General features: G+C 61.6%; 1 protein-coding gene across 2 annotated transcripts in view; it reads right to left on the bottom strand.

Moving 5' to 3' along the window:
- Positions 1 to 4,793: 4,793 nt before the first annotated feature.
- Positions 4,794 to 12,677, bottom strand: part of CASTOR2 (cytosolic arginine sensor for mTORC1 subunit 2) — a 49,847-nt gene continuing 41,963 nt past the window's right edge. The window contains exons 5-9 of one of the 2 annotated variants that reach the window (XM_044915129.1): positions 12,351 to 12,479; positions 11,549 to 11,657; positions 11,212 to 11,294; positions 7,805 to 7,899; positions 4,794 to 7,723 (exon numbers count right to left, since the gene is read on the bottom strand). In XM_044915129.1, the coding sequence (XP_044771064.1) occupies positions 7,658 to 7,723; positions 7,805 to 7,899; positions 11,212 to 11,294; positions 11,549 to 11,657; positions 12,351 to 12,479 (482 nt within the window). In that variant the 3' untranslated portion in view covers positions 4,794 to 7,657. Of the gene's footprint in view, positions 7,724 to 7,804; positions 7,900 to 11,211; positions 11,295 to 11,548; positions 11,660 to 12,350; positions 12,480 to 12,677 lie in introns of both variants that reach the window. The other variant, XM_044915128.1, reaches the window with a different exon arrangement.

Genomic DNA, 12,677 nt, shown 5'->3' with positions numbered 1-12,677 from the left:
AAAACAGAGAGTATGGGAGATGGTTCGGTGGGCCGTGGAGACAAAGCCAGGGAAGGGGGCTGGCCACGTGGGGGCTTTGCAGTTGGAAGTGGAACGGTCTGGGCGCCTGGCTGGCTCAGTCGGTGGAGCTTGGGGTTGTGGGTTCGAGTCCCACATTGGGTGTAGAGAGGACTTAAAAATAAAATCTTCAGGGGGCGCTTGGGTGGCTCAGTTGGTTAAGCATCTGACTCTTGATCTCAGCTCAGGGCATGACCTCAGGGTTGTGGGATCGAGCCCCGAGTCGGGCTCCATGCTGGGTGGCATGGAGCCTGCTTGGGATTCTCTCCCTCTCCCTCTGCCCACCGCCCCCCCCACCCCGTCCCGCGCATGCTTTCTTTCTAAATAAAAATCTTAAAAAAGTGAAACGGTCACTGAGTAGTCCTTGCTGTGAGCTGAGGCCACAGGAACCAGCCAGGTCGAAGTTGAAAATGATTTGTCATTTTCCTTCCCAAAACTCCTGGCTGGGCCGTGTTCCCTGTCACCCCAGGGATGAAGAACAGAAATCCAACCTCCGTGCAATAGGCATCTCAGAGCACCTACTGATTTATGGAGTGTGAGTGCCCCAGAAGGTCAAGGTCATGCCTCCTGGGTCCCACCAGCGGTGTTCAAAGCCAGGAAGGGATGGTGCTGGGGAGGGTCTCTGCTGAAGGTAGGAGTGATTTTTAAGCCTCCCACCCAAGATTCAGCTCCAGTAACTACCGCCATCTTGGACACAGCAACCAGGGTACTTTTTAGTACTCGGTCTCCCTGGCTGGCTGGAATGCGTCAGCCCCACGCCAGACCCTCTCCACAGTTGTCTTCCGCCCTGTGTCTCCACTTCTGTCCCCTCATCACTGTCCCTCCTGGCATCGGGCACCTGAGTCCCCATGGATGTCCTGCCTCCAGTGCGTCGTCCGAAGGCCCGAGGGCGCTCAGCCTGCAGATCCCGGAGGGAAAAGCCTTCATAGCAGCAGAGCTTCCTGGGGCTCAGGGTGGTGGGAGAGTGCTCCAGCCCCATGCTCACCCCCTTCCATCTCCAGGGGCAGGGGTGAGGTGGGGGTGGGGCCAAGTGCAGACACGGGTCTTCAGCCCTGCCCTGCTCACACCTGCCTTCCGTAGAAAATACCACAGAGGTCCAGGGCCTCCTTCTTGCCGGGGCAGCCCCAATGCCCACCTGCCAAGAGGACAAGGAGCCAGACGCCAGAGGCTTGTGGAGGGACGCTCGGCAAGTGCCCTCGCTCCCGCAGCCAGGGGGTCCTGTCTGGAGGCATCAGCTCCTGGGCTTCCAGAACCAGGCAGCCCTTCCTGGGGGGTGGGGGTGGGGTGATGTCCACAGCAGGGCTCCAGGCTTGGGGAAGGAGCTCTGTCCTGCTCCATGGGGCCCTCCGAACCCCAGGCCCACCTCTGCCAGAGGTCTGGGAAGGAATGGTGGGTACAGTAGCCGGTCTCCGAGATGGCCCCCAAGACCTTGACCTTGAGTGGTCTCCTCCTGTGTCAAATCAGAGCTGGGCTGTATGGCCACAGCTTAGGGTGGTGGGCGGTGGTGTGTGGATTCTGAGGCCAAACCGTTTTGGCTTCTACCTTGGCCCTCGCATCCCTTGCTCTGGGGGAAGCCAGGCACCCTACGGCGAGGAAACAACCCCGCGGGGAGACTCATGCCGAGAGGAACAGGCTTCCTGCCAACAGCCAGGGTGAATAAACCGCCTTTGGAAGTAGATCCTCCGGTCTCGGCCAAGACTTCAGATGGTTGCAGCCTCACGAAGGGCTCTGAGCCAGAACTGCTCAAACTGCTCCCGAATTCCTAACCCACGTAAACCGCGACACACACGCAGTCATTTGTAAAGCTGTGAAGCTTGGGGGCAGCTTGTTACGCAGCACCAGATAACTATTACAGCCCCTCTCGCTCTGGGGCGGGCGTTTCTTCTCTCAGGCTCCGGGTGTTGGGCTGGAAGGCTTGCTCTCCTTCCTCCAAGCCCTCCCCAGCCTGAGCTCCCCCCAACCCTGACCGCGGCTCAGGGAAAGGAAAGACCGCAGATGTGGTCCCGGGTCGCCCCCTGATAAATCAGACACTGGTCAGCCAACATCCATTTTTGTTTCCGTTTTAATTAACACTTTACAAAGTACAAAATATACTGTCTTTTTTGGGGGAACATTAGGTACTTTTTTTCTCTCCGCCATACAGTACATGAATCTTGAGGGTTTTGTGTGTCTTCAACAAAGAGGGGAGAAGCGTGAGAGCCCTGGGGCGTTGGGTGGCCCCGTGCTCCCCCTTGCCCAGAGCTTGGGACAGATGTAAGTGCCATTGCTACTGCTGGTGACCCAGGGCGTGCCAGGTGAGGGCCAGACCCCCAAGGCGAGGCCCTGGGCAGGGCAGAGGCCCCTCAGAGCCCCATCATGCACCCAACATCCGCTCACCCCCATCTCAGGATAACGGAAATAATTTTGGCATGGAGCAAGAGGAGGACTTGGGATTTTGTGTGTTGTCCGCCCCCTCCCCCCACCCCATCCCGCCCAGCTGGGGAGCCAGCCCTGCTCAGTTCTTCCTGGACCATTTTCTGGATAGGTAAACTGAGGCAGAGGACAGGAAAATGCACTGGGCTTGCCCTGTCTTGGGACCCAAATTTGGCCCGTTCCTCATCCCCCACCCTGGTCTCCCAACTTCACTGGATGCTCTTTGCAGAGGACCCCCAGCAGGTGAGGGGCGCCCGCACCTGAACCCTCTCCCTGTGAATACTGTCTTCAGGACTGGACGCTTTTGAAGAGCTGGCCCCTTGGGGCCCCTGCTGGGGACACCTCCGCCCCCTCCGAGCAGCTTTAACAAGGTCAAAGGACGTGGGGCGGTCCCAAGGGCGAGGCCTGCCACCCACGCACCATCACCCCTACTCCATGGGGCCCGCGGGTGACAAGGCTCCCGAGGCCTCAAAATACTGAATGAGCCAGGCCCGTGGCTCGGATCTGGGCGCTGCATGGAGGTGCTCACACACACACGGATGTGTAGGACACAACGCACGCGTGGCCAAGCACACAACACTGTCCTCACTCCTGGCCTCCTCCCCCTACCTTTGATCCAAGAGCCTCAAACTCCCTCCCAGCCACGGATGCCACGGGCCAGGCCGCAGGCCTCTCCCTCTGTCCCGGGGCCACTCCTGGTGCCATCGGCCCCAAGGACAGCAGGCTGCTCGGCCAACAGCTCCCCCGCCTGGGCCTCGCCTTCTCAACAGAGCAGGTTTCATACAGGAGGCCGTGGACGTCAAAGCTGAAGGCCACGGCCCACCCCGTGGCTTCCTCCCAGGGTCTAAGGAAAGGATACGAGAGACAGTGAAGCTTGCCCTGGTGTTGCCTCCAATTTGAAAATGAAGGGGAGAAAACTAGCTGGGAGGAGCTCTGAGATAGGAAAAGGTATACAGGGCTCAACTCCCCTCAGGAGCACCCGGCCTCTCGCCCCAAGCCCGCCCTCAGCTGGGCTGACCACCCCGCGGCCACCTTGGTTGGCTCGGCACCTGGCAGCCCCTTTGAAGGAGGCTACTGCCCCCTCCAGGCCGAGCCCTTCCACCAGCACAGCATCTGGGAAAACCTGAAAAGCCAAAACTCGTGTCTTTGGGGGTGGGGTGGGGTGGGGGGGAGACTCCATTATCCTCCCCCCTCAAGCTCTGCTCACCAGGCCAGACGCCTGCTCTATTTCCCAGCGGCTGTGACCGGCTGCCCCCACTTACGGGGGACACAGATCTATGGGGAGGTTCCGCCTACCCCCCACTCAGGTTTCACTCAGGAAGTGGCATCAAAAACTCCTGGGTCACAGAGCACAGGAGTGCTCTGCTGACGCCTGGGAAATCCTCAAGGCCCCTCTTAGCCCTGGCTGGGAAGGGCCCAAGTTGTCCCCACGTGCAGATCCAGAGGCCCAGAAGGGTGGCCCAGGGACTCCTAATGGTGAGCCTGAGAAATGCGGCCAGGAGGGGCCGGTCAGGGGTGGGGTGGGGGGGTTCATCTTTGATTATCAGGTGACTGGTGCCCTTGGCTTGGGACCGGGGCCTCACCCTACCCATCAAACCAGAACCTTCTCTCCTGACCTCCAGGCCCATCCTCTGTCACCTCACAGGGGACAAGCCTCGCCAGACCACGAATCTTCTTCCGGACACCGCACTGGTCACCAAGGCCATGCTGCCTGATGGGGGAGGCCACAGCAGGCGGCTCTGGGTCCCACCAGGGGCCCGTGGCCTGCAGTTGGTGGAAGGGGGAGAACGCTGGTGCTTGGGAGACTCTGGACCCCCTGGATCCCGGGGTTGGGAAGTCCGCACACCTCTTTAGCTTGGATGTGTGCCCTGGGCTTTGGAGACCCCCCCATGGAGGAAGGAGGCGCAGCGCTGGCCCCGCCCACCTCTGCTCCGCCGAGACGGGGTGCTGAGAGGTGAGTCGGGGTGCTGAGGGAGAAAGCTGTTTCTCAGGAACCAGAGGAACCCACCCTGAGGGTTGAGCCACAGAGACAGGGGTGGTCACGCTTCTCTGTAGCGCGCAGGGATGGGGCAGGCGTGGCCTTTAGCTGGCGTGGGCTTTTCTTACCAGGGGGTGACACAGAGGCAAATCCACACACACCCAGAGCCCAGGCGGCAGGCCCGGGGCCACCACTCACCCCTCCCCTCGGCAGCCTTGCTCGGGAGCCCCATCTCCCTGCCCCCGCCACGGGCCTGGCCAGCCAGAGCCAAGAGAGCCTCGGCCCTGTGGGTCTGGAGAGCCACCAACCCAGCAAACCGGGGGGGGGCGGGGGAGGGGGGGACATTCTTCCCCCCAAACTGCCGTGGAAACCAAGTCCCTGCGACTACGCTCCTCACGGGCACGCAGACAGCGAGAGGGGAGCGGCGAGGGGAAGCTCCAGGTGGCTGCTCGGGCCCAGGCCTCGCCCAGCCCCTGCTGGACACAAGGTCAAGGGCACTGGTCCTTTTTCTGGCTAGACAGGGCCAGTATCCAGGAGGAGGCCTGGGAAAAGAACCTGTGGTTTCTAAGCGTGCGGGTGAAAAAGACGCAGAACAACCATGTAGGGGTGCGGGGGGGGACCCTGGGTGGAGAGCTGGAGCGGGACCACCTCCCTGCCCAGGTGTTCGGGCTCAGGGCAACGGGGAGAGGGCCTTTCTGCTGTGGAGTCAGAAGAAATGCCATCACTCCTGCCTCCGTACCACCATCCCCCAGACCAAACAAGGGTGTCCAGGGGCCTTGGCCATGGAAATGGGGCTGCGGGATGGGGCTGAATCCAGCTTTCCGGGGGCTCCGCTCTTGGGCTGCTGGTTTTGTTTCTCTCTCAAGTCACGGCTTCTCTGATAAGGTATTGCCTATATACTTGATTTAAAAATATACGGTGGCTCAAAACGTGCCTGTGTGCAGAGCAGACACGGCGGGCGGAGGCCCTCACGCCCACACACGCGCACACACAGTGGGGTCCGCGTCCACGTACTGTGCACACACGCGTGTGCGTGCTCACATGGCATGTATTAACATATATATTGCTCAAGTATATATGCTATTTACAGTATATATCTATATCAACATAAAACACAGGTATTTATAGGTGTGTACAATAGATACGTTCTCGGGGGGGGGGTCTGGGTAGCACACGTTTCTGGGGTCACGGCGCCGACACACTTGCTCGGCAGGGAGGGAAGGCGGAGAGGTGACACCATCAGGGACCTGACAGGAGGGAGTCTGGAGAGGCGCGCCACGGAAAATCAAGGCCTTCCAAGGAGAGAGAAAGGGGACTCAGGGCTTCGGGTCCCTCCCTGCCCGCTCGTGCGCCCCCGTTTTGGAGCCGGCAAGCAGTGGACACGTTTTGGTTGTTTTGGAGCTTTGTGCAAAATGAATTAACTTAAAAAAAAAAAAAAAAAAGAAGTGGGTTCCTAATCAGTGCTTGGGCCCTGAGCATCTTCAAGGATCCAGACCCACGGCTCTTCCGTGGTGGGCTGCCTGGACTCAGGGGGTCCCACAACGCTGGGAGAAGGTGGGGAGTGGGGCCCACACAAGCCCTTGGCCTAAGGGAACGTCCTCTCTCTTCTGAGCTTCTCAGGAACGGCGCCGAAGTCAGCCGTGCTGCCCGAGAAGGAGCATCAGGGAGGGTGGGAGCCTCAGTGGACCCTCTGGTCCAGCTCGCTTGGGAAGCACCCCCGGTGGGAGGGGAGGCACGGGGGGCTCACCCCATTCTCCCTGGCCAGCCTCCAGGGGTACAAGGCCACCTCAGCTGGCCTGCCACCTGACTGCCCACCACCCTGTGGCCTTTGGGTCCCCTCTGATGCTCAGACAGGACCACGGCTCCCTGCGCACCTGTCAGTGGGGCTGCGTGCGCAGCTCCGTGTGGGGTGCCCCGGCGGGGACCCTGATCTTGCAACAGACCTCTGCGGCCAGCTTCCTGCTCCAAAGAGAGGGCCAACGCTCCTGGGACACCTCCCGATTCTCATGCCTGTCCCTGGAGCCACAGGGCACCAGCCGAGTGACGCTGAGCCTCTGGGCCCCCCAAAAGAACTCAGTAGGCCCCGTCCCCTGAAAACTGCAGCCTGGGCGCAAATATATTAAATAAGAAACTAAAACGTACGGTACAGTTTCTCTATTAAGGCTCAGATAAGCTGCCCCCCAGGTCAAGTACTCATGAGTGCCACAGTCCCCCAGCTGAGGGGCAGGCAGGCAGGTGAGTTGGGGGCCAGAGGCCTTCCACGTCCCCCAAAAGTGGGGCAGGGGAGGGGGGCAGGATTAACGGGGGAACCCTGTGCTGGTCTAGTCAACTGCTGGGGAGTGGGGGTGACCCAAGAAACCCCAGGTCCAGAATGCTGGGGATGCCCCTGCTTGGGGAAAACCAAGGCTCTGCCTCGCCCAAGTAGGGTCCGGAGAAAGCAACAGGGGACAGGCGCTCGTGCCCCAGGCTGGTGGGTCTCCTGGGAACCGCCCCCAGGCGTGAGTGCTTACGGTGGGGAGGGTCTGGACAGGGCCTCCTTGGCAGTCTTGCTGGGAGTCGGGGCAGAAGCCCTCTGGACGGCAGGCGGAATTCTGGGTGGCGCGGGTCCTCCCCAGCTCGGGGGCCCCACCCAGGCTTGTCAGAGCTGCCCCAGCCCGTGACCCAAGGGCCGCCCACTGGCCTCCACTCTGCGGGAACCAGCCCGGAGCTGATGGATCCAGAGACCAGCGACCACAACATCCAGCCCCAGGTCCTCACGGGGGCCTCCCCTGGCTCCGTGAACTCAGCCCCACTCAGCCAGCTCCCTCCCCAAGATGACGTGAGGATCAGAACCCCATTGTTTCGTAGGAGGCCCCTGCTTCCTTCAGCATCTGCCCCCAGCTGTAGGCAAGGCCAGGTGGGAAGGTGGGTGGGCTTGTGAACTCCCTGGGCCTCGGACACCGTTTTCTGGAGTAGGAGTGGGGGGAGGAGGAGGTTAGGGGTTCTCTGGAGGGTCTGGGGGCTCCAGGAAGGCAGGAGGGCACGGGGAGGTCTTGGCTTGGGCCCCGGGCCTGGCAGGGAAAGCAATCGGGGGTGTCTCCCAGAGGCCCCTTCTTGGGGGACCCTGGGGCCGATTTTCCAGTCTGTGAGAAATACTGCGAGAAGAATCTTCAGGGTAGGGGCTGGGCCCAGGCCTGGGGGGGCAGACAGGGAGGAGCAGAAGAGGCCCTCCTAATGCTTCTCTGCTTGGCTGACTTTCAGGGCGCTGATGACGGCACTGATGTTCTCCTCGGGCACCTGCGAGGGGGCAGGGGGAGGCAAGAACCCGTGAGCCCCGAACCGGCAGCCCTTGCCCCGGGGGCCTTGCTGGACACTCACCAGCGCGTGGTCGAACTTGAAGGTACTGATGTAGTAGGCGGGGATGTCCGCAGCAGCTAGGGGCTCGGAGATCTGGGCCACGATGCCACACTCATCTGGGGACACAGGCGGGGGGACCACGCTCAGCATCCTCGGCCAGCCTCCCCCCTGCCCCTGCTGCCGGGGCCGGCCACGCCCCCATGATTTCCCAGCGCTCCTGCCCCCCGCCCTGAAGGCTTAGCGCAGAGGCCCCTCCACCCAGGAGCCTTCTCTGACCCTCCCTGGCCGGCAACGAGCTTTTGTCCCAGGGTTCCGCGGAGCCCAGCTCTGTCCAGCTTTGGTCACCCTCTGCCTGCTCCCGACTCTCGCGAGTTCTCTGAGACAGAGCCGGACGCAATGTGGCCAACGGGAGGATGTGGGTTCAGGCCCTCTTTCCTGTCGCCCTCTGACTCTCTTCTAGCCAGAAGGCTGTGGTCAAGTCACTTCCGCTCTGTGAGCATCGGCTTCCTCCTCAGAGTCCCCACCGGGTAATGATCTGTGGAGGCCAGCGGGGTGGTCCTAAAACTAGTGCCAGGCATCTGCCTGGGGCCGGAACGGGCTTCTTTCTCCCTCTCGACCTCCAAAGCAGGGGTGCATCCTCTCCTCAACCCCGGCTCCCTGCCTGATTTGAAGGCACCACACAAGGCTTCCTCCTCCAGGAAGACCTCCAGGGTCCGAGGACCGCTCTGTGCGACCAACACAACCCCTTCCAAGGTTTCAGGTTGTTTCCCCCCAAGCCACTATTCCGATTTTGACGACGATGCCTTTTCCCAATGCTGTTCCCGACTGGGTGGGAGAGTCCAGATCGGGTCGTCAGCTCCCCTCGCGCTTCTGAGGCTGGAGCCTGGGAACCGGCCCGGGCTCCACCCCTCCAACACCCCATCGTCACCCCCTCCAGCCTCCCTTCTGCTCCTTCACTCCCTGGCCCCAGTCCTGCTGCCGTCAGCCCAGCCCTGGACCTGTGTGGTGACTCTGTGGGCTTCTCAAGCTCCTGCTCTCCGCTTGGTCTGCCGGGCCCTTTGGGTGGCTGGGCAGGCCCAGGGTCTGTACATCTGGTGCCCGTCTGTCTGCGCCACCACGTGGTGGAGACTCGTCCCCTAAGATCCTTTCACTACGGACGCAACTATTCCCATAAAAACGGGGTTAGGAGATTGGAGTCGAGAACGATGCCTTTCTGACTTCGGGTTGGGACCCACCTGTCACGTCAGTTCAGAAGGCTGGTGACGCGCACTTTATAAAGCGACGGGATGGCTAAGGGGGGAGCCCAGATGGCACACACAGCACAGAGCTGGACCGAGGACGGTTCTGGAGCTGTTCGCACGTAGGCGCGCTGGGTTCGGGGGGAAGCCGCGTTTACTCCAAACCACGCTCACAAACCTACGGAATGAGCTGGTCTGGGATCCTGCAGATCCTCGGCAAGCTCTCTTCCTTGCAGGGCTATTTACAGCCGTCAGGGTGGCCCTAGAGCCCACGCTGTCCTGCGCAGGCAGCTCCCAGCTGTTGGCTGGGAGGCGAGCGTGGCCGCGGCGCACACCCTTCTGGCTGCCCGCGCACGGGGCGTCCGACACACAGGCCCGACGGCTACACATCTGGATTCCGTCCCCATCCCCTTTCCTCCTCCTTCATCGGGACCTTCTGTGGTTGCATGAGAGACGCTATTCTGATGGACGCAGTCTCCTGGTGGCGCCCCGCCGCCCGCCAGAGCTCTGCCACTCCCCTCCACCTCCAGACCCCTCGGTCCCGCATCAGGACTCTGCCCCTCTGCCTGGGGCGACCTGGCTAGGTTCTTCTACCCTTTCTACCTTTGGACCCTGCACCCTGGGCATGGCCACCTGGAGCCACGTGGGTGCCGCGGACAGGTGTTGCCAGGTCACCAGGCACCTTCTCTGGGGAGCCTTACCCTTCCCGACCCTTCCCTGAGCCACCCGGGCCCGACACGTGACAAGGACAGCTGAGCACCTGGTATGGCAGACACGCCCTGCTCAGCACCCAGGCGAGGCATCTACCATCGTCCTTATTAGGATGGCATACTGGGGGACCGAGGCTCAGAGGGTAGACAACCTGCCTGTGCTCACGTCGTTTCTAACAGCCTCGGTGAGGAGTTGCTCCAGCGCTCAATCCCCACGACCCCGCACCGGGCAGCCAAAGTGGGCAGGAGAAACGCTGGGGTCTGTGGCGAAGGAGGCTCCCCCCCGCCCACGAGAGGCAGGCTGGGCCCCAGGGTCGGACCAGGAACCTTCAGTGTACACTTCCTAGCACTCCACAGAGTGGCCCACTGTCCTGCCCCCAGGATGGCTCTGGCTTTGGCCTTCATGTGAGCGGAGCTGGGGGGACCCGTCCACCTGCAAGCTCATCCACAGGCAGGTGAGGCAGGAGGCAGAACCTGGCTCCCTCACCCACCCTTCGCCCCCAGGTCAAAAGGCCCTGCCACCTCCATCTCCCGTCCTAGGAATTGAGCATCCAAGGGCTGACATGATGGCCCCTGGAGCAGTCTGGGCCTCATCGGGAACGTTCTTCATTCACTGTATCTGTGGGAAATCAGCGTTCACCAGTCCCACCAGGGCTTCTGGAGGATGCTTCCCAGGGACGACCAAGAGCCTCTCCCGGGTTCCAGCTCAACAGGCCAGTGGCCTCTACCCAGCCCCGGGCGAAATCGGTGCCACGCGGCCCTGCTAACTACCGAGGACTCCGAGCCCCGGGGCCCCTTGGAACACGCTTGTGGACAAAACTCGCTGCCAACGATGCTGTTTGGGCAGCTGTGGAAACTGAGACTAGAGACTCTTAGGGAATCTCTGCAGATGTCCTCCGTACGATCAGGTCATCGCTACGGAGGAGAAGCTGCTCCCTCCCAGGACAGAAATGGGGAGGTATTTTGGGGTGAGTGCTGGGGTGCCGGAGTCTGACAGCAATTGCATGTATTTATGTGAACGGCACTCATTGGAACAATATCCATTGCCTGTGAGCAGCTGGGACTAAACGTGATTTTTTTCCTTTTCAAGAAGACTCTACGCCCAGCATGGAGCCCAACGGCAGGGCCTGAACTCACGATCCTGAGATCATGACCTGCGCTGAGATCAAGAGTCGGCCGCTTGGCCGACTGAGCCAGCCAGGCGCCCCTTCCTTTTCAACTTGTATTGTGCCCCGCAATGGGGTAATAAGCAACAGGAATGCAATCTCTAGTGCAGGAGAAATAAGAGCACTTTGGTTGAAGGCCTGCACCTCCTGTCACTCGCTGGTCAAGGGCCGATGGCGGTGGGGATGTCAGCTCCCTAAGCCTCAGCCTCCCTGTCTGTACCGCAGGGTGAGTGAGCCCTGACGGACGGCGCTGGGCAATGCTAGGCCCCCGCCTGCTGGTGCAGTCCCCGCCCTCCCCCCTCCCTGGGGCTCACCAAATCCCAGGGGCTGTCCTCCGATCCGCACCATCTTCCAGAGCTCTCCAGATGCGCTGGTGAACAACAAATTACTAGGGAACCTTAACAAGGAGAGAGAGACAAACCCCAGAGGCTGACGTTGGTCGTGATCCCTTGGTTGGAGCTGTTGCTGCCGTCGGGGCCCCCTCCTAAGCCCCCCTCATGTGGGGGAGAATGGGAAGGCAGGGCTGGGAGTGGGCTTTGGAACACCTTCCCCCCCACCCAGCTCCAGAGAGGGGTCTGAGGGACCAACAGCACCCCGACGGCCCCGGGCCTTTGTCTGAACTGCGTGTCGTCCATAAGTTGGGCCACTCACCTCTGCTGGGTCTGCACGTCCATCACCAGGGAGATGTAGCCCTCAATGAGGGAGAAGGAGAAGAAGCGGATATGGCCACAGTCCTCCCCGGCAGCCATGGGGTCTTTCACTCTGGGGGCCAGCGGGTGGGGTGGTGAGGGATGCAGTGGACCCCCCGCCACACCCATACCCCCACCTGGCCTGCCCGCCGGCCCACCAGCCTGGGAAAGCTGGGGCCAAGCCCTGGCCCTGATCCTGCCCTGCTGGGTGACCCTGAACCTCTGCTCCCACCCTCGGTCTCCCCATCTGAGATGCAGACGAGTCCACGGCGTTCACGGAGGTGAGCACCACACTTCACAGAGCCAGAGACCCAGCCGGCTCTCGGTGCAGACCACCCCCGCCCCTTGCTGGACAGGGTTTCTCTGTCCCTGCGCCGAGCCACAGCTTGGGGCACAGTGTGTGGTCACTGCCAGCTCACTGGCCCCTGGTCCCACCCCGCTAAAATCTGCTCCGAGGTAAAATGCAAAGCCTCTTGTCTGCCGAATGAAAACCCCCGAGCTCCTGGCTCCCCTGCTGACCCGGCTTGCCCTTGGAGCTCAGGGGACAGTGAGTGGGGTGCTCATTTCATGGACATATGGCCCTGGGGCTTCACCAAGTTTTGGGATTCTCAGAGCACAGCTTTTGGGTAGAGCCATGATCCACCCCCTCCCAGACTAGCTTCCAGGGCAGGTGGTGGCTTTTGTGTCTCCCCACTCAGACTGGGGCTCCCAGGCAGAGTCGTGTCCCCTTGGCCCACCCCGCAGCCTCTCACGTCCAAGGGGGCCGTACCCGTTGGAGTAGAACATGACGTCCATGAGAAGTGTGGCGACCGCAGGAAGCGTGTCAGGGTCCAGGCTGGTGACACAGAACCTGTTGCTTGGGCTGGACAGAGGGTGGATGACAGGCCTCTGGACTGCGAGAGCAAAGACAGTGGGCACTGAGGCCGGGAGGAGGAGAGGCATGGGGCAGGAGGAGGGCCCGATGAGGGGTGGGGTCAGCAGGCAGCTGCTTTGGGGGACCTGCCCCTGTACCTTCTGCAGCCTCCAGTACCACCCACGACTCTCCTGATTCTCCAGGCTCACTTCCAGACCCCCGGGCCTTTGCACATGCC

This window comes from Neomonachus schauinslandi, chromosome 5 (genome assembly GCF_002201575.2).
Source record: "Neomonachus schauinslandi chromosome 5, ASM220157v2, whole genome shotgun sequence".
Lineage (NCBI taxonomy): Eukaryota > Metazoa > Chordata > Mammalia > Carnivora > Phocidae > Neomonachus > Neomonachus schauinslandi.
This window is presented reverse-complemented; position numbering and strand designations above follow the sequence as displayed.